Raw genomic sequence first — 24,019 nt, 5'->3', positions numbered from 1 at the left:
AAATTCTACAGATTTAGGCTGAGTTTTTCTCTTAAACTGAAAACACTCTGTTCCACCTTGTGATGTCATCATGTGTTAATACAGGAAGTGAAACAAAACACAACTCCAGGTCTGTTTTTGAGGAGGTAATGGCATTATAACATGGCCTAAACCTCACAAGAATCATTTTTTGTGTAATATAGGACATCTATAGTCTATAAAACACACATTATAATATAGAACAGGTCTATTTGTGAGCTGTATTTCATCGTAATCTATCCAGGACAGTGAGCCTATCTCCACTGTAATTTCACCTGGAGATAGGTCATGTACGTGCTTGGAAAAACGACACAGAACGTTTGCGTTTGCAGTCTTCCACTATCGAATGTACCGTACTGGATTCCTGTGATACGCAACATTTTGACGACTTTTTCCCATTTAGAAGATCAAGTATTTTGTTTTAAATTGTTAATCGCTACGTCTGTGTAATCCCTCAGTCGTCCATGTCTGATCTATAGTAAAAACCAAAAGTAAAGTCAACTCCTGTCAACTTTTTGTCCCATTGACAGACGCTACTTTTGGTTTTTACTGTTAATCGCTACGGCAACGGTCCAAGTTCACTTAAAAACAGCATTTCTTAGGTTTGCACAAGTTCAAAAAAACACACAGAACCTCTACTCAGTTTCACATATTTCCATTTATTTTTGTAAGACTCTCCGCTTGCGTTACAAGGCAAATATCTTATTAAATCTCGTTACATTTTCAAATATCAATCTTTAAAATCCAAAGTAACCAAATGAGAAAACCTATTCTAATATCTCATAGGAATTCTTTGAAAATACTGTATATTCTTCATAGATTTTCGATTTCCATAAAACAACATCATAAAATCAACAATTTGAATATAAATACTTGTATGAATTTAAAGTTTGTAAAAAGTAGGTCACAGTGATGCTTGTCCTTTTTTTTGGGTGCAAGTGTTAGGCTAATAGCAAGTAACAAGTTGAAATCAAAGTTAGAAATTGGAAAAATAACAGATATTAGTTCAGATTTGTACTGATTAAGAATCTACTTGAGTCTCTGTGATTGCGTATATCTTTTTGGCAAGAGGCACCTAAACCTTTTAATTAACATCTACGAACAAGTGCAAATAAGACGGGACCTAAAAGCGTCCAACTATATCCCCGTTTTTTCTCTCTTTATCGTTCTAAATCTATATTAGTGCAAATCAGGGGAACAGCCCACTCTAGCCATGCTTAAAACTCATCTTACCCAAGCAATAACAAAACCTTTTAAATCCCTAAGACGTAATACTGACCAACAGCAATTGCACTTTTCACGATTCACCAACAGATGGCGCTAGTTATGACTGTCAACATATGGACATTTATCTGTTTTGCTACTCTATAACAGAAGATACGGTTAGACACACGAACAATTACACACTTATAACACAGAATTTTAAAAGGCAAACGGTAAAAAAGTACTTAAAATGACCTACACGTCTACAAGCAGTATTCTGGCACATGTAGTGAGTGTTTTTTTTCTTTTAATAAGGTTCAAGTAACATTCAAAAGTGGTTATGTTAATGCGATGTAAGTTAACAGTGTTTTCGTAAATCCCGTGTTTGCTGATAAGAAAATATTTGACGAAGAAAACCAGACTCGCCTCGTTAAAGAACAAATATTGTGCGTTTTTGTGGATTTGATTCGCTTTAAAATGCGCTTTTTGGTCATGAACAGTGTGGCCCAAATGTCACTGACACTTTTAAATCTTCAGTAGCTCCTATAATTCTTAAGTTATACTCACCAAATTTTAGCAGTACGTAAAATGAACCTTCAGAGATTTTTGGCAATATACACGGTTATAATTTTTTACTTACACTTAAACTTGTCACTACTTAAACTAGAGGAAGTAAAAATGACCTAATTTATGGCATATGTCTCTTATTTGATCCCCGATATTACGTTTTAAGTCGTTTATTAAGTCATCTGAGGTTTATTCACAAACACCTTTTCTTTAAGATCGCCCCACAGGAAGAAATCAGGACTAGTCAGGTCTGTGGAGATCACATACTGCCCCCTGTCTGTGAAAACACTTATTATTCCTTTAATGGCATTTACACTCGGGGCATCTCTGGTATTAAAATGTCGATAGTATTTGACCCATGTGACTCAAAGTACCTCTGTACAATGAGGGTTCGTTTCTCGGTGCTGGATTTACTCAGATTAATGTCGGAAGAGTCGTTCTAAATGTTCTGACAAAATAAAAGAAAAATATTTAGAAACAAAAGAGTCATGCATTTTTTTTCCAACTGTCAGTGACTTTTGGGCCACTCTGTATTTCAAATTTTCTAACTTTTGAAAACATATTTTGAAACTGCACCTTTGTTTCCAATGCAGCATTTAGGCGTTGGGGCTCCCTCTGCTGTCAACAACCGGAATGAACAAAGGTAAAGTAAACAAATAAAGCCATTTATCTCTTTGAATGCTGTGCTAATTCGTTGCTAACAAAATTTGACTGAATGATTCAAGCGATGGTTTATGGGCTTAAAAAAAACCATAAGAGAAGACCAGATTTTTACCTATGATGCAACAAAACTGGCAAAATGCAATAAAAAAAAAGCATTTCTGAGTGCTCGAAAAAGACAGTTTTGGATTAACGCATTAATGAAACCAAATAAAGTGAAGCAAAAATACAACTTTAGGTGTGTTTATGATGAGAAGACATTAATATAAACCACTAAGTATGGAGTGAATGAGTAATGTACAAAATTGTAAAGTGGTTTTGAGCGTCTGGAAAAGCGCTATATAAAGCAAATGCATTATTATTATGTTATGTTGTTTAGTATCGAGCGCACACATTTGCATAGACTTGAAAATGATTGGCTCAAATCTATTTTTATAATTCTTCCATTAGGGAGTCCAGTCTTGTTCATCAAATATTTATACGCACCAGAAAAGCAGGTGCTCTCTTTCCTGTCTTTATATAGTGAATAGACGATAAGATGAATCCTACTTAGTGAAAACCACAGTCAAATAAAAGCCACTAGGAATTCAATGTAAAGGTTAACACTGCCCCAGAAGCAAACCCTGACATTTCAATCACACATGTTAAAGGAGACATACGCAGCTGTACATCGGACTTTAAATACTTTGGACACAAGCGTCGGTTTGTGTAGGAATCAGTTTTGCTCGAGGAACGTTTGGATTTGGGTCCAAAGTGAGGCGTGAAGCCGTTTGGACTGGATAAAAAATGTTAACGTCTGTCTGAGAAAAGTGTATAAAGTGTGTGGTGAAGGGTTTTACAGCTGCAAACATATAGAATAATTTAAAAAAGTAAAAAATAAAGATGATACTTTGCAGATTTCGCCTGTTTCGCGGGTTATTTTTAGAACGTGACCCCCACGATAAACGAGGGACCACTGTATGTCGTTTTGGCTGTTAAGAAAAAAACACAACCTGCTTGTTTCCATGGAGATGTTATTTCTTTACCTGGCATGTCCCACCGTATGGCATTAAAGTATTCATGGATGCAAATAGGTGACTCCAATAGGTCAAATTACAGGTCAGATCTGTGTTTCTTTAAGCAGCTACTGAATCTTACAGTGGAACATCCCTGGCAAAACAATGACATCTGTATAGAGACAAACAAGGGATGGAACCCTTCACTAGAAAAGTTACACAGTGGACCTTTAACATGCCTTAAATGTCCAGGTAAGGCTTCAAGATTAAAGGGCCCGTTTCTCGCTGTTTTCTGATTTATGTTATAATGTTGTTTCCTCATCACAAACAGGCCTGGAGTTGTGTTTCGTTTCATTCACACATGTTTAACACACAAACCCTGTGTATTTAGGCTGAGTCTCAAACTGAAAACACTCTGTTCCACCTTGTGATGTCAAGTGGTGATACAGGAAGTGCTCCACTGTGTTTTTAAACTCTATACACCTTCACTATGATCATTTGGATGATTTCAACCCTGGAATTTCCCATGTGTATTGAACAAAAAGCAAAAAGTAGCTGTTGTAGCTGTAGCTGTTGTTAAAAATGCTGAATACTACCACTTCATGACATCACGAGGTGGAACAGAGCATTTCGAGCTTTGGAGATGTAGCCAGACTAATTATAAAGTGTTACTCAAACACGTGTGAATGAAACAAAACACAACTCCAGGTCTGTTTTTGATGACGTGACAGCATTATAACATGACTTAAACCTCACAAGAATCAATTTTGTGTAATATATGACTTTTAACTTGCAATTAAACACGCAGTTCATGTTTCAACCTTCTCTCAAATGTTAGTACGACTGCCAGCCACGTTTAAAATGCACGTTTTGACCATAATCTTGTCTACCATCAACAGTTAACAGAATCTAGTCACTATTCTAGATAAAAAAAATCAACATTATAACACAATTCAGCGCACCAAAGTAGCTGATTTAACATGTCTCCTTTAACCCAGTGCCTTTAGTTTTACACTGGATTGTGAAAGCCTTGTTCAGTGAATGCTTCCGGGTAGTTTTATGGAGCAATATACGCTGCTCGTCTTTTTTCAGATCATTATTATATATGCCTTACGCTGACACAACCCCTATGCGTTTCCAAAAAGTGCAGGTATAAGTCCTCTTGCAGAAGCGGCTGGGACATCTCTTTACTTCCTCGTGGGAGCGCTGGCAACTGCTTAATCGTGACCTCTTTAATGTAGAAAATCAGAAAACCCACCACCATAACGATGCTTATCATAGACCCGATGACAGGGGCGTAGGAGTATGAGGGCGGTTTGGGCGGAGCGCTGGGTGCCGGTGTCGGTGGGGCCTCGGATAGAAGATCTTTAACCCGGAAAAGGGAGCCGTTGTGGGGGAGAGGGCGCAGCGAGAGGATGTGGCACATGAGCGGGTACAGATCCACGGACTGCATCGAAGGCTGGACGAAATCCTGGCGGAAAGCGGGTCCGCGGGCGACGAAGATCGGGTGCATGCTGCGTAAGGAGTTGTTGTAGCCGTGGTTACCCACTGGAAAAAAAAAACAAACAACAGGACAAATATGACGTTGTGTTAAAACATTTCAGTCTCAAGCACTACGATGACACTTGATCCCGATTATTTTTATTTATTACAAATTTGGAATGATAAAAAAGACTTATTGGCTCTTGAACTTGAAGCAGAATTGTACATTATAGTTTAGAGATGGATCGATATGTTTATTTTTTCATGACAGAAGCCGATTGTTTAAAATCCAGAGCAACCGGCAAATGTTTTTAGGTCGATATTTAGGACCAATTTTGATTATTTTCCCCATAAACATATGAATTTAAATGAATACTAGCATAAATACTGGCTTTATGTTTTACTGATCTGCATAATTTAACTGTAATATGGAAAAATAATCTCAATAGAAATTATTTTTACACATCCACATCCCTGTTTTCACTACAAACTCATAATGGAGCTGTATAATTCTGAGTGCGTTTGTGAATATCATCACATTTAAGTGTAAAGTGTTAAAATAAAGATATAAGAAGGTTTTATGCAGCAACTTGTGAGCTCAAACCAAACATCGGTTTATGATCAGTCAAAAAATCTGTCAAAACTTGTTGCAAACTTGGGTTAACATTAGGCTTCTTTGAACGTTTAAACCATAGACTGTATATATAAATGGACATAGCTAACCTGCTAGCCACCACGTTCCAGATTCTGTAACTGCTCTGCTGCTGTCAGGCTCGTCGTTTTGATCTTAAAATGTTCATATTCACCTGGTATTTTTATTTACTTTAGCATTTTTTTGTGTCCGTAACTCAAGATATGAACATTAATATGAGACAAATCAGGCGCCTTCTTTCCGCTCGTGTTAGTAACGTTTTGATTGTCAGTGTTGCTAAGCTAAGGGGCGTTACCTTCAACAGCTGCACTCCTGATTGGCTCTTTGGTTGCTACGATAACCGTTAGCCTTGATGAGCTTGATGTTTTGACTGGAGCCGAGCGCTATGGGTGACGTCACACTCACTTAGTCCACTTCTTTATACAGTCGGTGGTTTAAACACTCTGACTGATTGTGTTGTGGATGTTTTGTGCAGATTTAGATGTGTTGTGTTTCATATACTGGGGGTGAGGTGGGTTAAGTGTCTTGCCCAAGGACACAACAATAGCATTCATCTGTGGGAACTGGAATTGCACCGCCAACCTTCAGATCAGTGGACAAACACTCAACAACATGTCTACAGTGCACTTTTGATAGTGACTTTTACATTGCAGATTAACGATATCAGAATTACACCCATTTTTAAATAAAATATATCGTAATTTTACCATTTTAAACTTCGTGAGTGGCCAACCTACTGTCTTACCTACCTACTTTTAAGAAAAAAGGTCTAAGGACATCAGAAAAACAATATTAATAATTACAGATAACACCATAGACTGTATAAAGTCTGACCGCAAGTATCCTAGCAACCAAAGAGCCAATCAGGAGCGAGGCTGTTGAAGTTAATGCTGAATTTGAAATGGATTGGATTCATGGGAATAAGTCTTAATGAGTTTTCACAGTTTTAAATGTTTAATGAGGACGTGGATGGTGGTTCTTTTAAGGAGACATTGTTATTGATGAAATATTTGTATGTAAATTGGCTCTTTAAAGTCTGCTGCAGCTGCCCAAGGACTGCACATGGAAACGAGCTTTTCTCTTGAGATGAATGTTTTCTGTGCGCTGTCCTTGCTTTAAATAAATAAATAAATAAATAAATAAATAAACTTCTTTCTGGTTTTTAGACCATTTAGCCCTGGGTGTCCAAACTATGGCCTGAGGACCAAACGTGGCCCACAGACAACTTTTATTGGCCCTGCTGCAAATTTAAGTAATTCTACGACAATAACCTCAATAAAAAAAACATTGACTTATTCAATACATGACAGATGGAACAATTATTTGGTGGGTCAGTACTTCCTGCGTACTTTTTCTTTGTATTTTTGGTTAGTTTTCTGTACTACGATCAGATTTGAGCAGTATCTTCATTACATATATGTACAAACTAACTACTTAAGTGTTGTATTCTGTTATTTATTCACTGCAGCTCATATTTTTTACATATTGTACATTTAGAATACTTTTTGGAGATAATTCTGTATTACGGTTTGATTTCACCGTGATTGTTTATCGTCTATATTCACAAATATATATCGCACTTCAGAATACAGACCTAGACACAGACGTAAACTTCATGTTCTTCCAAGTTTTACTAAAATAACATTTTCTCTGTCAAAGCTAAATCCACCTATTTGAATAACTCACTGTGTTGACCACCACATTACTTTATACTGGACAATATTTCAATACTCTTGATACATTTTGAAATTTGAGAATACACAATATGCATTAAAGACACTGAAAGGCAGGGGTGAACAAACTATGGCCCGGGTGCAAATGCGGCCCTTAGACCAGTTGTTATTGGTCTTCAGGCCTCCTGCTGAACCGGCCCAATTGATCAGTACTTTTAACAGCAAATTAAACTATTTCTACCACTATAACCTCAAACATCACATTGCATCATGATACAAACCTAAAATGAATGTGTTTCAAGCCTTATTAAAACACAGCGGCTCTGTCAAAGCTGTGTATAAAACTCCACTTTAAATATGTTTTGAGATGTGTCCCTCGATGAAAAAAGTTTGGGCACCTCTGCTGTAGAAAGTATGAGTTTAATACATGTGTAAATTCAATCATTAATATTTGGTTTAATAGAGCAAAGGATTGTGGTCTAGGTAGTTCCCGCTTCTTTTGTGTAAAGTAACTACAAAAATAAGCATTTCACAAAATAGATGATTCCCATAGAAATATTATGACATTATATTATAGCATTGCATTATTTATTTATTTATTTATTTTTGTTTTGTTTTTTCCAGATTACTGTTAACACCAAAGCGATATCCTAATTCCTAGCTATCCAAATTATTATTATTATATATTTTTTTAATATAATTTTAGGAATATTTAAAATAATATATAATAAATATACTTATAATAAAAATACTTTCTACAGTTCTATCTTTAGCTGTCACCGTACATACACTGTAGTTACATTTATCTACAGTCTATGATGCTTAAAAATTAAAACCATAAAACTTTACAACAACATAGATTTACACTACACCCCTGCGCTGCCAATATCGTTACAGCCGTACATGATAATATATGGACCCATTTATAATTTACAAATAAAATTGAGTTTATACAATCAAGCCATGAATCACAGGCCTTCGTTTATAGTAGAATTACGCTGCTGGCCGGGCCTCTGTTTCAGATGATTTACTGCGCCGCATTTTCTCAGCTGACTGGTCACTGCTAAATCACTCACAACATAACTCGTGTTTGGAGAGACAAAACATCCATACTTTGGTTTTAATATCCAGACGATCGATAACAGCTGTTTTTCATCACAGTTAAAAGATAATATGAAGCCAAAACTGTGCCCCCGGTCTGGCTGGTCTGGCGACAGATTGAAATTGGTTGATTGATTGATTGATTTGGGCGGTTTTGAATCCTTCTCGACATAAAAACATAATCGTAGAGCGGTCAGATCCATCGATACACAGGTTGGCGGTGCGATTCCAGCTCCTACAGATGGATACTGTTGTTGTTGTTGTTGTTGTGTCCTTGGGCAAGACTCTTAACCCACCTCGCCCCCACTGTCTGTGTACACTGTGTATGAATGTGTGAATGAGTGACTTGAAGGGTGTAAGGTATTTTCTAGCAGTGCAGCACGATATCAAGCTGGTATCTTGATTTACTAACGCCAAGAATGACACGTGCACGCCAGGAGACCAGCGTGGGCCTTATGAAGACACCGTGTGGATTAGAAGGAGGACCCATGTGGATTAGAAGAAGGACCCTCCTCGTACCCACATCCAAAGCCACACACAGACACATTGCGGGACCCTATAAAAGCTATAAACATGCCCATCTCAGGACTCTCTTCCTATCCTTTCCAGAGTGTCGCTTCATTGTTCATTTTACCTGTGTGGAACTTTTAAACTCTTCTGACTTTATGTTTTCAGTCTCTTGGTCCTCTTCGATGCTTACACCAGAAACGAACCTTCTTACAACTGGGAAAAGCGCTATATAGAAATGTGACTATTTACCATTACTGGAAATTTTAACGTTTAAGATTTTGCTCAAAACTTGCACCAACATATCTATAGTAGTTTGACGCGAAAGATTGGTTGTTGATAGCAGGCATGAGTGGACACTGAACGATTGTCACGATTAACATGGCCCATATAACTGCGATTAATGATAATATAATTAATCATTTTAATATTATGAATAAGTTCCATGTTTAAAAAACTCTTACAGAATTGTACTTATCAGTGAAAATGACTATGATCTACCAGGGAACATACATCTGGGAGATCATCTCTAATACAAATTAATTGAGAGTGAAGGAAGGATGGAGCGTGAGATTGACAGTTGGGTCGGTGCAGCGTCTGCCGTGATGCAGTCGCTGTATCGGTCCGTTGTGGTAAAGAAGGAGCTGAGTCGAAAGGCAAAGCTCTCGATGTACCGGTCAGTCTACGTTCCTACCCTCACCTATGGTCCAACTCTGGGCCCCTAAGACCCTGGGGCTTGAGACGACAGATCCGTTTGTTCCTCCTCCTTGACTGCCCAGTGTATAAGTCTTTTTTCTGCACATTCTGGTGATACAATGGAGATTATCTTTGGTGACATTATATAAAATGTCCCACAAATGTCCCTCAAGCGAAATTAAGCTCATCGAGGCGCGAGTATCATAGCAACCAAAGAGCCAATCCGGAGCGAGGCTGTTGAAAGTAATGCCCCTTAACAACGCTGTCGAATCAAACCTGTTGCTAACGCTAGCGGGAGCGACCTCTGTGAAAGAAGGCACCTTGTTATTAATGTCTGTTATCAATGTTCATATTTTGTTTTACAGACACAACAGTCAAATAAAAACCCCAGGATGATGTAGCACGGATTAAGTGCACTGGAGCCGGAGTCGATGGAGCTGGAAGTACGCCCACGCTCACTTCCTATTTGGAACGTGGCGGCTAGCAGGTTAGCTATGTCCATTTATATATACACGGTAATACTAATATATAAACTGCAGATTTTGAAATGGTCTTGTTGCATTCTTTCAATCCAATTCAAGCTCGTTGCCTTCTAGAAAACCCCGTGCTTACTTATACTTCCTCTGCATACTGCCCCGTGAACATTACTTTTATAACCTTCCACCACAGGGCTGCATTAAGTGCCACAGACACTCTGCCTACGTCTTGAACCTACATCGTCAGCAGGTTTACATCCCTCCTCAGACAAGAGTGGGTTATTTTACTGCTCAAGTTCAATCACAGAGGAGACATCCTGCGGTATAATTAGCTGGACAGGGAGCACTGAAACCACCTTTCCAAACGCACTGACGTAGTGTAATTTATTTGTATAATATTAAAGTTGAGGTATATTTTATAGTCGACATAGGGAAATTTGCCCTTTAAATTTGACCCATCTTTCAGTGCAGCACAACCTGTCAGGAGGAAATGATTACCACAGTGTAGCAAACAAGGAGTCGTCTTTAGGTCTTGTAAAAAGAGTTTGTGAACAAGTCTCTCCAAGGAAAAGTGCCAAAGTACATCTCCCACATGTTACTGCCAAATGAACCATTTCACACTTTGAGGACCTCGTACAATTTTATATTTAATAGCACTCGTCGCAACATTATATAATAGTATACTGTAATACCATAGGCTGTATATAGAGGTGGATTAAGGGAGTGTGACGTCAGGCACAGTGTTCAGCTCCAGTCAAATGAAGCTCATCGAGGCTACAGCAGTTACAGGGCGAATTTGGAGCCGAGTTCCATATTTGGAATTTTGACTGTGAATATCATAGCAACACAGTCAGCACGAAGCCAGGACTAAACCAGGACTAAACTAGGACTAAACCAGGACTAAACTAGGACTAAACCAGGACTAAACCAGGACTAAACCAGGACTAAACTAGGACTAAACTAGGACTAAACTAGGACTAAACTAGGACTGAACATGGACTAAACTAGGACTAAACCAGGACTAAACCAGGACTAAACCAGAACTAAACCGAGACTAAACCGAGACTAAACCGAGACTAAACGTGGACTAAACATGGACTAAACGTGGACTAAATCAGGTCTAAACCAGGACTGAACCTGGACTGAACCTGGACTGAACCTGGACTAAACTAGGACTAAACCAGGACTGAACCTGGACTGAACCTGGACTGAACCAGAACTAAACTAGGACTAAACGAGGAATAAACCAGGACTAAACCAGGAATAAACCAGGACTAAACCAGGACTAAACCAGGACTAAACATGGACTAATAATAAAGTGTTACTCAAACATATGTGAATGAATCAAAACTCAACTCCAGGTCTGTTTTTGGGGCAGTACAACATTATAACACGACTTAAACCTCACAAAACCCCATCTTATACAATACAGAAGCTTTAATTACAACTGCTGCAAGACAATCTCTCTGTATTTTTAGCCTAAAAACGCTCTTGTGAAGCTATTAATAGATCTGCCGGAGGTTGAAGCTGCAAGATTTTAGGACTTTGAAGTGAAAATCAGTGTCTGTGTGTCTTATACTCACACATAAAGGGCGCAGTCCTGTTCTGTACGATGCTGTATCCCTCTTGTGCCTCTAGGAGAATGGGCATGATCCTGAGGTGGTGCTGGTAATGGTAACGCACAGGGATGTCCTCCTTCTTATACACAGCCATGTAAGGGTTAGCGTCCAAAAGCTTGCTGTACACCTCCTCAAACTTCCCTACAGAGAGAAAACAGAGAAATCTAATTACAAGATTTAAAATGGAGCTGCATTATTAAAGCGCTCATATTACGCTGTTTTTTACCTATGTTAAAATGTTGTTTCCTCATCAAAAACAGACCTGGAATAGTGTTTTGTTTCATTCACACATGTTTAACGCACAAACCATACATATTTAAGCTGAGTTCTCAAACAGAAAACACTCTGTTCCACCTTGTGATGTCATCAGGTGGTGATACAGGAAGTGCTCCGCTGTGTTTTTAAACTTCACACACCTTTCCTAGAATCATTTGGTTGAACTCCAGGTATGTTTTTGAAGAACGAACAGCATTATAACATAACATGGCTTTTTTGTGTAATATAAGACGTGACCTTTAAAATTTAAATGTGTACTGTGTAACTTTTGTAGTGGGAAAAATGTATTTATTCAATAACAGGTGTTTTTAATTCTCAATAATACCTCGAAAAACATACATTCTTACTGTAAGCACCATCGTCTTTCAATGGGGATAGATATGCTTAATTCCAGACTGTGGAACATTGTAAGAAAAGTAATAACATGTCCATGGAGACGAGCAACAAAAGTTATATAGTGCACCTTTAAAAAACTTTATAAGAATTGAAAGTGAAATATTTTTGGCTGACAAGAGTTGAAAGAGTTTATATATGTATTACTATTATTAAGTTGCGTATTTAAAATAAAAATAAAAAACGTCTATATAATGTGTTACGCTGCAGCCTCAAATCACTATAAGTTATCATATAAAGCAGGCATGCCCAAACTGTGGCCCGGGGACCAAATGCGGCCCTCAGACCAATTTTTCTTGGTCCTCAAGCTTCCAGGTGAATTGTCCCGTTTTACCTTAAACTGTACTTTTTACTGTATATTTCTGAAAATCTATTTACTGCCCATCTCAAATATTTAACGTGTCCCATTGAGGATGTAAACGTGAATAAAGGTCTAGTGGTTCAGTCTAACTTGTAAAAATAACTCAGATTTGAAGTACCGTAAATTTCGGACTACAGAGCGCACCTGATTAAAAGCCGCACCAGCTAAATTTGAAGAGAAAATCAATTTTGTACATATATAAGCCGCACCTGAATAAAAGCCGCAGGTTTTCATATTGTAACATGAGATATTTACACAGAAAGACGGTGCACTGACACGCTTTTTTTTAACTTTGCCTGAAAATTGGAACCAACACGACATCAACACGGGATGAACACATCTGCAGGTTTAGAAAATAAAACTGCACCAAAACGGAAAATCTGCTTTTATTTCCTCTGAAAACTTTTGTCGTCTTTTACATTGACCAAGTTGGATTCATTGATGTCGAGCTTACGTGCAGTGGCTCTATTTCAGGAGTCGGCAACCCGCGGCTCCGGAGCCGTATGCGCCTCTTTCAGCCTCATACTGCGGCTCTGCGTGGCTGAAGTGTATTTTATTTGTGTTAGCTCTTTTTTGTTGTAGTTTAAATTGGAAGATTATTATGATCTTAAAATAAAATTATATTTTCTTATTTTTCGTTGCTCAAAATAAGCGTCACACTCGCGGAACAATGTTCAAAACAAACACCGCTCACGTCTCACAGACACAGACACAGACACAGCTCACTGTCCTGCGTAAAGAGCCCTGATTTTCAGACGCTGTGCGCACAGGGGTCAGGAGCAACTTTGGCCCGTCCCTAATGACACACTAATAAGCTCGTCCGTAGATGTATCATGAAAATCCTGCTGGAAATCGCCACAGAAATCTATTTGATGTAGTAGCAAGTTTATTATCTGCTCTTGTCTCCGCGATGACGTATCACGTATAACACATCAGACACGACGCACAAAAGTAGAGCCACAAGCGAGTGAAAATGAGCCAAAACAAAAGTCTTTGGAGAGCTTTTTAACAAAGGGGAAAAGGACAACTGAGGAGCCAGAAGAGGAGACTACACCTCCAAGAAAAAGAAAGATAAATTTAACAGACAATGCCTACTTAAAATCTGGGTTTGTCGCTGCAGGTGACTCACGCGCACAGTCCGCTCTGCGTAACATACGGGAAAAGCAAATAAGGCAATGAAACCTTCAAAACTGCTTTGGCACATGGAGAATAAGCACCTGGGATTAAACAATACGCCTTTAGAGTTTTTGAAAGAAACTGCGGAGCAGAGTAGACATAATCACATAATCAGCGCAGGGCTCCCTCTGATGCAGCGGTTTGGTGAGTTGTATTTTTTTAATGCACTTAAGTTGTTTTTGCCATATTTATCTGCCACGTGTAGAAGGCTTGTCCGTGAAAATAAAACCCAGGGGCCGTTATCCAGTAAAAAATCCATAAATAAGCCGCACTGCTGTACAAGCCGCAGGGTTCAAAGCGTGGAAAAAAAGTAGCGGCTTATAATCCGAAATTTACGGTATTCACTGTATTGGCGACGAGTATGTTCCTCAATCGGCCCTCGGCTTTGTCTGTGTTTTTCTATGTGGCCCTTAATGAGAAAAGTTTGATATTAAGTTTAAGATCTTGTATTGTAGGATCATTTTCTGACGATGGTGACAGAACTGAGATGGGGGATTGTGTATTTAAAAATAATTAAATTAAAACGTATCTATATAATGAATGTGACAATATACTCTAAGACAGGGGCGTCAAACTCATTTTCACCGAGGGCCACATCAGCAAAATGGCCGCCATCAAGGGCCAGATGTAACTGTGCGGCAGAGTAAATATCACTAACTGTAACCGAATGTCATGTAAAATAAATGTAACTACTTTTTAACTTGTTAAATAACGGTTTCTGTGATAAACTGACATTTTAAAAAGTGTGTATCTGGTCGGGACACACTCCACTTATACTCACAGACCTTCAGCTCTGCTTCAAATACGGCCTTTTACAGCCTTTTAATTATTGGACAATTTGTTGTTTTTCTTGCAGTCTAACTTTTGCATACTTAGCTCCGTGTTTGGTGTCAAAATGTCGACGTAGATTGTACCGACCCCGCCTCATAACACAAAAAACATACAGTTTTTTCTCCTCAAAGCACAAACTTGTATTCGCCTTCACCTTTCTTCCTCCAAACTTCCTTCCACGCCGACAATTTTCCTCTTCATGAACATTTTGTGATGATTATTTGCAAATATTTCTCAGTTCCACTTGCTCAGAAAATCTCATTAGTTTATTGTCAGTGCACACATTAAAGCAGTGTAGACTTATTGTAAAATGACAGTCATGACTTTTAATTTATCTTCTCGCGGGCCACATAAAATGACGTGGCGGGCTGCATTTGGCCCCCGGGCCTTGAGTTTGACACTATACTCTAAGATCTCGTTTTGTAGGCTCATATTCTGACAGATTTTGAGAATAATAACACAATCTAAAGAGGCTTGGGTGTCTTGAAATGGTTATACTGTAGATGAATTACTATTACTTCTATTAACCGAGATGAGCCAGTTGTGTAATTCAAAAATAAATTAAAAATGTATCTATATAATGAGTTTTTTTGACGCTTTCAAATTGAGAATAAAGCAGTCGAAAGAGCTTTGGGTGTTTTGAAAGGGTTTATAGATGCATTACTATTATTTCTATTAAGTGAGTTGTGTATTTCTCGTTTTCTGTGTAGACTCTGCACCTGACTGGATGACAGGTGCGTCAAAGGAGAAGCACTTGGTCAGAGGGATGGAAATGTTGAATCAGAAGTGAGACAGTGCGCAAGAGTTTTCTTTTTAACCTTTCAGAGTTGCGTATTTCTTAAATTAAAATTAAAAACGTATCTTTATAATGAGTGTGATGCTTATCATACACTGCCAGGCCAAAAAAAACAAAGGTCGCACTCTAATATTTTATTGGAACCCCCTTTAGTTTTGATTATTGTTTCGATTTCGCTTCTTCAACGTCACAAGATTTATTTCCATCCAGTGTTGCATTCATTTTCCACCAAGATGTTGCATTGATGATGGTCGAGTCTGGGATGTGCTGGAGAAGCTTTGTGCAGCGGTCAAAGATTCTCAATGGGGTTAAGGTCTGGACTCTGTGGTGGACAATCCATGTGTGAAAATGATGTCTCTGTCTTTCCCTCTCTTTCTGCTTCTCCCTCCCTCTGCTTCTCTCTCTCTCTCTTTCTCTCTCTCTGTGCATCTCTCTCTTTGCCTCTGTTTCTCCCACTTTCTGGTTCTCTCCCTCTCCCTCTGCTTGTATTTCTCTCTCTCTCTCTGTTCCTCTCTCTCTCTCTCCCACTTTCTGTCTCTCTCTGTGTGCATCTCTCTCTCTGCCTCTGTTACTCCCCCTCTCTCACTGTCTCTCTCTCTCTCCCCCTCTCCCTGCTTCTTTTTCTCTTTCTTCCTTTCTCTCCCTCTCTCTCTTTCTCTCTCCCTCTTCCTCTCTTTCACTGTACATCTCTCTCTGCCTCTGTTTCGCCCTCTCTTTGCTTTCTCTCCCCCTCTCCGCCTCCCTTTCTCTCCCTTCTTGAAACGTATTGTATTTCTCTCTCCCTCTCTCTGTTCCTCTCTCTCCCTCTTTCTGTCTCTCTCTGTGTGCATCTCTCTCTCTGCCTCTGTTTCTCCCTCTCTCTCCCTGTCTCTCTCTCTCCTGCTTCTTTTTCTCTCTTCCTTTCTCTCCCTCCCTCTCCCTCTCTCTCACTGTGCATCTCTCTCTCTGCCTCTGTTTCTCCCTCTCTTTCTCTCCCCCTCTCTCCCTCTCAGCCTCCCTTTCTCTCCCTTCTTCTCCCTCTCTCTCTCTCTCTGTCTGTCTCTCTCTTGTCTCTCTCTGTGTTCACGCTCCCTGAATCACTCTTTCACAATTTGAGCCCGATGAATCCTGGCATTTTCATCTTGGAATACGCCCGTGTCATCAGGGAAGAACAAATCTGTTGATGGAATAACCTGGTCATTCAGTATATTCAGGTGTCAGCTGACCTCATTCTGCTGAACCTCGACCGGACCAACTGCAGGAGGCTCGGACCTGTTTGCTTAGTTAAATCCAGGTGGCGACTTTATTTTTGGCCAGGCAGTGTAAAAAGTACAACATATAAAGTACCTTCATTTGGGATTATTCCGACAACGGGACTCTTGTCGACCCACGTGTACAAATCTCTGCTGACGTACTCATCCAGCTCCACCATCTTCTCATTGGACATCTGCGTCATCCCATGGTCGCTGGTCACGATCAGATTCAAATTCTCGTACAATCCGGCTTTCCTCAGCTCCGTCCTTAAAAACCCCAACTTCTTATCAACATCCGCAATTATTCCATCCATGAGCGGGCTTTCCGGGCCTAGCAAGTGTCCGCTTTCATCCGGTTCTTCCCAGTAGAGGACGGCGAAATCCACTGCCTCCTCCTTAGGGGCTGAAAACCACTCGATGACTCTCTGTACTCTGGTTTCAAAGGGAACAGAGGCGTTGTAGGGGAGGTATCGATTGGGGTATGTCCCGTGGATTTTCACGTCCGACCCTGGCCACATCGCCGCTCCGCTCCTCCCTCCCGCCTTCTGAACAGACACCCAAAGAGGAACGGCGTCATCCCACCATCTCGGATCATACACGCTGTCCGTTTCCATGGAGAAGGACAGGTTCAAGGCGGGGTCGTACATTTCGTTGGCGACTATACCGTGCGTTTCGGCGTACAAACCGGTCACTAGGCTGTAATGATTAGGGAACGTTTTGGTGATGTAGATGTTTTCGACTTGCTCCACCTGGACTCCTTCTTTCATGAGGGCGTGGAAGTTGGTAGCGGGGACGCGGTTGATGTAGTCCCAGCGGAAACCATCGAAGGAGACCAGAAGTAGTTTAGGGCGAGCTGACGTGCTACCGTGTTCCTAGATCCACAGATAAATAGATAAACTTTAGATAAACAGACAAAATATATAGTGTAAAAACAAGCTGAGCAACGGATCTAAACCACAAAAACTACTCTAAACTATTCTAAAGCTGCAATATTACAAAAAAAACAAGAGCTGCAGTAAATAAACAGCAGAATAAAGCACATAAAGATCCTATATTAAGTGAAATTGACTCTTGTGACCTTTAACCTCCTGAGACCTGCTGTCCTCATCTGTGGACAACACATTTTGGCCACAATGCAAATTTTTAAAAGAAGAACAACAGCGACAATGCAGCAATTTCAATTTAGAATATTTTAAGAGTTTCGAATGTTCAGATTTTTTTTTCTAGTGTTTTACTTTAGAAACATAAAAAGGACAGACACATAACAACATTCAAACGATACACAAAAGAAACAATGTCACATAACCAACAGTCACGGGATCAGACGAATTCTGGTCTTTTAAGCAGAATATAAGATTTCCGATTTCTCCCATATCTTGTCAAATTTGTCCTTTTGGAGTCTGTTGTACATGGTAATCCGTTTCATGACAAATATTGCGTATACCTGGTTGTGCCAATCGTCCGAGGTGGGGATGTCTAGAATGTCCAGAATATTTTTTTATTTTATTTTTTTGTAAATGCACATGTCTCCTGCTCCTGTCTCTTCACATCACACATTGTTCCAAGAGACACAATTGTTGTTTCTCATTTAGTTTTTACTCAAGACAAATGTTGCTGTGTTCAGGGTCTTAATAAACAGTTTTTGCAAATAATTATTCAAGTGTTTTATCAAAATGATTCAAATGTCCACATATGAGGACATTCGTTTTACATCACTTTTCTCAGAGACTACGTAATATAAAAAGATAATTATTAGTTTTTACACTCGTCAGGTCCAATCAGTCGAAATAACAAAGAGAAATGAATGAAGCCACAACATGTAAGAGCTCGGGTCTCCGGAGGTTAAGCCGTGTTATAATTCTGTTAGCTCCTCAAAAACAAACCCGGAGTTGTGTTTTGTTTCATTCGCACGTGTTTGAGTAACACTTTAACCATTTAAAATTAGTCTGTACATCTCCAAAGCTCAAAATGCTCTGTTCCAACTTGTGATGTCATGAAATAGCAGTTTTCAAGTTAAAAACTACCTTTTATTCCAGGGCTGAAATCATCAAAATGATTCTCGCGAAGGTGTGTGGGGTTTAAAAACACAGCGGAGCACTTCCTGTATCACCACATGATGACATCACAAGGTGGAACAGAGTGTTTTCTGTTTGAGAGAAGAACTCCTAAGCCTAAATACGCAGAGTTTGTGCGTTTTAAACATGTGTGAATGAAACAAAACACAACTCCAGGTCTGTTTGTGATGAGGAAACGACACAAATTATATTATAGACAGTTTAAACACGTGGGAAAATCTGAAAACGGATTGAAAAGTCGAACCTGAGGTGGCTGTGGGGGGAGGCTCATGGGTGAGACCAGGGGCAGGAGCAGAGCAGAGATACAGAGGAGGGGAGAGAGCCGGCTCGGCCCCATAGTGACACACAGTGATGGCGGTGAACCTAAATGAAACAGAAACAACACGGGAGAAAGTTAATCAGGTTTGACATGTGCACAATACTGACGATAGAGAGATGGATAGTAATATTACAAGAGATGGAGCGATGCAAAACTGGAATATTGAGAGTACAACGTGATATTTCTGTGCGTTTGTAGTAAATTGTGGGACTAGACCTGTCACGAAAACACATTTTGACAATAAACGATAATATTTTAACTAATTTATGCCACTGACGCAACGACCCAAGAGCAGATTTAAACCACAAAACTATTCTAAATCTACAATACTGCTAAAAAAATTATGAGCTGCAATAAATAAACAGCAGAATGAAACACTTTTGTGCTAAGTTTGCATCTGTAATGAGTCATGCAAGTTATTAATTCAACCTTTTACGGCTTAAATCTTATCAAATAGTCAAAAAATAACCCAAAATTTCCCAGTGGTGCAAAGAAAAAGTACATACAGAAAATATTAACCCCAAAAAGTATTGTTTCGTCATTCATATATGGAAGAGTAAGTCGATATAGTGATTCGTGACAGGTCTATGTGGTACAATTCCAGCTTCATGTTTTGTTATTTTTATCAGGTTAGGCCAAACAATATAGAGAATTACTTTAATATCTTAACTATTACACTATTTTAAGAGTTTTATCTAACAAGGACAAAGCCGCAGACACGATACTGATGTTATTTGAACGATTCCTTAAACATAAACAGTTGGAACCGGGTCTCAAAAGAACCGAATCTTATGTTTTCTTTCTGATTTGTCTGCATTTTTACACTGATTAACACTGAACCAACACAAGAATCAGAACAGAAGCAGAGCAGGCGACACGAGTTTGGCTTTGTGCACAAAAACCCCCCAGAATATTTGGTGTAACAGTTGGTTTTAAAATGATTATTGCAGTGAAACGTCTTATTTAAATCATGCATAATCGCAAAGGGTAAACACACTCCCACTCTCAGTTTGAACCGTTTTAACACATCTGAGCAGGACTGTCGCAATAAAAAATAAATTTGAGGCACGGTATATATAGCTACAGAGAAAACTACTCCGAAAAACGGTAATATTGAAACTATTTTAAGTCAATGACAAAAAAGTAACGCAAGAAAATCCTTATAAACTACTTTTAAATAGATGCATCGTTACGTGGCATGAGTTGCAACAAATAAACAACAAAATTAACTCTATACAGCTCAAAATTTAGCGTATTATAACGAAAATACAACAAAAAAACAAACAAAAAGAGGCTGCGGTCACATAAATTAAAACAGTAAAACAGCCAGGCTCTTTAAAACGAACAGATCCAAAAGATTCAGAGCCGAAAAAGTCCCATTTCTAACACTGCGAAAGGTCTCGTACCGTCAGGGAATCGAACCTACAACCTTCTGGCTGCGAGACAACAGTGTGAGGCCTTCGACTTTTTTCCACGATTATTTGGAAGATTATGAACGTGGTCTCGTGCTACATGCAGCATTTCACATTCAAAAACAGCACAACACTGTAACGTAATTTCATTTTGTCGGTCACACTTTTCCTCATCGCAGATAATGTAAATATATGAGGAAGTGTCACGGCGTATTGTTATCTGCACTACCGTTTAAACATATGTCAGGTTTTGCATATACAGTACACCCCCGATATAGAGATGAGAGGTATTTTTGAAGGTTGGATAGACGTTTATGTATTTTATTTTTCATTTATCTGCACTAAACTGGTCACTTTATAATATAAGTCTAACGTTACTGTATATATCTACCTCTAAGACTATTTTATTTTTACGCATATCTGTTTTTAACTTTATGCATGCCCTTATTTGTGTTTATAATAGCTACATTTCTAAGTTTTTTTATACTATTATTATTATTATTCAGTGTTTTATGTTGCACTTTATCACCGAAGAAAGTTCCTCGTCTTCTGATTCTGAAATATTACAAAACACGGAGAGCTGCGTGTAACATAAAGTGATATTTCTGCAGTTTTGAAGCAAATTGTGGTACTATTCTTGTCACGATAACACATTTTAAGGAGCAGAAAGTCATCCAGAAAGGGATAATACTGCCAGGGAATGGAATGGACAACGTTTTTCCACAATTATTTGGAAGATTATCAACATGATCTTGTGTTACATGCAGTATTTTATCTTCAGAACGGCACAACAGTGTAAAGTAATTTCATTTTTCATTGCAAATCAGGTAAATAGATGAGGAAATGTTACAGTTTACTGCAGTACCTTTTAAAGCAAGTAAGGATTTGCATATACAGTACACTGACCATAAAAAGATGAGGGATATTTTGGAAGTTTAGATAGAAATATTGTAATACAAGATGCAAAATTGGAGTATTGAGCATATAAAGTGATAATATAAAGAGCATTTCTGCACTTTTATAACAAAGTGTGGTACTAGGCCTGTCACGATAACACATTTTCACTTCACTGACACGCAGAAAGAGCTCATACATGTGCACAGTACTGACGATAGAGAGATGCATAGTAATAATACAAGAGATGGAGCGATGCGAAACTGGAATATTGAGAGTACAAAGCGATATTTGTGCACGTTTGTAGTAAATTGTGGGACTAGACCTGTCACGAAAACACATTTTGACAATAAACGATAGTATTGGAACTAATTTATGCCACTGACGCAACGACCCAAGAGCAGATTTAAACCACAAAACTATTCTAAATCTATAATACTGCTAAGCTGCAATAAATAAACAGCAGAATGAAACACTTTTGTGCTAAGTTTGCATCTGTACTGAGTCATACACGTTATTAATTCAACCTTTTACGGCTTAAAACTTATCAAATAGCGAAAAAATAATCCAAAAAATTCTCAGTAGTATAAAGAAAAAGTACAAGCAGAAAATATTAACCCCAAAAAGTATTATTCCATGTTTCATATATGGAACAGTAAGTCAATATAGTGATTATATGTGGTACAATTCCAGCTACATGTTATTTATATCAGGATACGCTAAAGAATACGGAGAATTACTTTTATATCTTAATTATTACACTATTTTAAGAGTTTTATCTAATCAGGACAAAGCTGCAGACGTAGTACTGATGTGGTTTGAACAGTTCCTTAATATTAAATCTAACCTACAACCTTTTGGATGCAAGACAGAGGCGTTCAACTGTTGTTTTTTTACAATTATATGAAAGAGTATTAACATGATTTTGTGTTTCATGCAGTATTTTACATTTAGAACAGCTGTAAAATCATTTCATATTGTTGCAAATGAGGTAAATATGCAAGAAACTGTTACGGTTTACTGATATCTCCACTACCTTTTAACATAAATCATATTACTTCACATTTAATTCCATGATTTTAGTGTTTTGTAATGATACGACTGCATAAAATATTACATTTATAGCATGAAATTAAGCCCAATTTGGACTAAAATCTCTGGAAATGCTTCAGAATTTCATCATATTGTATCATATATAGGTTTTGCAAGAGTTAAACCCCCTTATATCGTCTTTGCAGGACACAGTGGCATTATTGTCAACATAATGAAGTTGGAGCAGAGCACTCTGACCCATAAAGGCTGGTGCAGACGTGCGCCTTTGTACAGAAATGATGTCATTGTCAAATTGGCTTGAAATGCACATGTTTCACTGTTATAATCAACTCGTAATTACTCCACAAATGCGTGTCCTTAGTGCAGATTCAGCGTTGGGAATTTAGGTTTGTGGCAACGCGCGCACAAAGACAATACGAGCGGAATACCTTGGAATATAGTGCAAAAAAAACGTGTGCAAATGTCTATGTGCGAAAAGGCAAACAAAACGCAGTTGAAGCAAAGCAATATCCAGTGCGTTCTTACCGTCCCCTGATATCTGATCCCACACGAGCCCTTCCGCCGCTCTGCTCGCGGTGATAAGCCTCCAAAGGGAAGTCCCGCCTTTGGCTCCGCTCCGTGCGTCTTTAGCGCAGCTCCGGCACCGCTCCGGCGCAAACGTGTGCCCGTTCTGTGCAACTACATGCTCCACACGGCGACGCGCGACTCCCCCAGATCTAAGACGCACAGTCAAGACAAGTGCACGAGAGAAGCTGACGTAATGGAGGAGGAGACTGTGCTTTATTTATTTATTTATTTGTGCTTTCAGTGATGGGATGTAGCCACGAGGGGGCAGTCACGCGCTGGAGCAAGAGTCTGGACATGTTTGAGTTTGAGTTTGGCTTTTTTATATGAGCAAAAGAAGTATTTAGTGTAGTCGTTTACAGATTATGGGACAGAAGAAAGTGTGGTAATGATTGAGTCTGGGTTTACTGGTGTCTTTAGTCGATTTTAATCTCAGTGTAAGATTCTTCTTCTTCTTCTTCTTCTTCTTCTTCTATGGTCATGAGCTTTTGTAATGACTGAAAAGGACAACATCATGGATAAAAATGCTCTACATGAGTTTTCTCTGCAGGATTCTGTCTGCTCCATCGCACGAGAGGAGCTCAGAATAGCCTGTCGTCTGTCTCTCGTTCTGCCTCTCGCCTGTCTCTCGCCTGTCTCTCGCCTGTCTCTCGCCTGTCTCTCGCCTGTCTCTCGCCTGTCTCTCGTCTGTCTCTCGCCTGTCTCTCGCCTGTCTCTCGCCTGTCTCTCGCCTGTCTCTCGTCTGTCTCTCGTCTGTCTCTCGTCTGTCTCTCGCCTGTCTATCCTCTGCCTCTCGCCTGTCTCTCATCTGTCTCCCCCGTCTCTCTCTCATCTGTCTCCCCCGTCTCTCATCTCTCTCTCGCCTGTCTCTTGTCTGTCTCTCGTCTGTCTCTTGCCTGTCTCTCATCCTTTATCTCTCCTGTCTCTCACCTGGTTTCTCACTTGTTGAATTTTTTTTGCTGGAATGTGTAAGAATAAAATACCATTA

At 39.1% G+C, this 24,019-nt stretch overlaps 1 protein-coding gene across 1 annotated transcript; it reads right to left on the bottom strand.

Annotated features, from left to right (window-relative positions):
• Window positions 1-657: 657 nt before the first annotated feature.
• On the bottom strand, window positions 658-23,197 carry enpp5 (ectonucleotide pyrophosphatase/phosphodiesterase 5). The gene is made up of 5 exons (XM_033991356.2): window positions 22,993-23,197; window positions 19,034-19,152; window positions 16,809-17,586; window positions 11,614-11,790; window positions 658-4,991 (listed from the first exon to the last, which is right to left on the bottom strand). The coding sequence occupies exons 2-5, from the start codon at window positions 19,124-19,126 to the stop codon at window positions 4,543-4,545; spliced, it is 1,497 nt and encodes a 498-aa protein (XP_033847247.1). The 5' UTR covers window positions 19,127-19,152; window positions 22,993-23,197; the 3' UTR covers window positions 658-4,542.
• Window positions 23,198-24,019: the final 822 nt, after the last annotated feature.

This window comes from Periophthalmus magnuspinnatus, chromosome 24 (genome assembly GCF_009829125.3).
Source record: "Periophthalmus magnuspinnatus isolate fPerMag1 chromosome 24, fPerMag1.2.pri, whole genome shotgun sequence".
Taxonomy (NCBI): Eukaryota; Metazoa; Chordata; class Actinopteri; order Gobiiformes; family Gobiidae; genus Periophthalmus; species Periophthalmus magnuspinnatus.
Note: the sequence above shows the minus strand (reverse complement) of the source record. Positions and strands in the feature narration are given on the sequence as shown.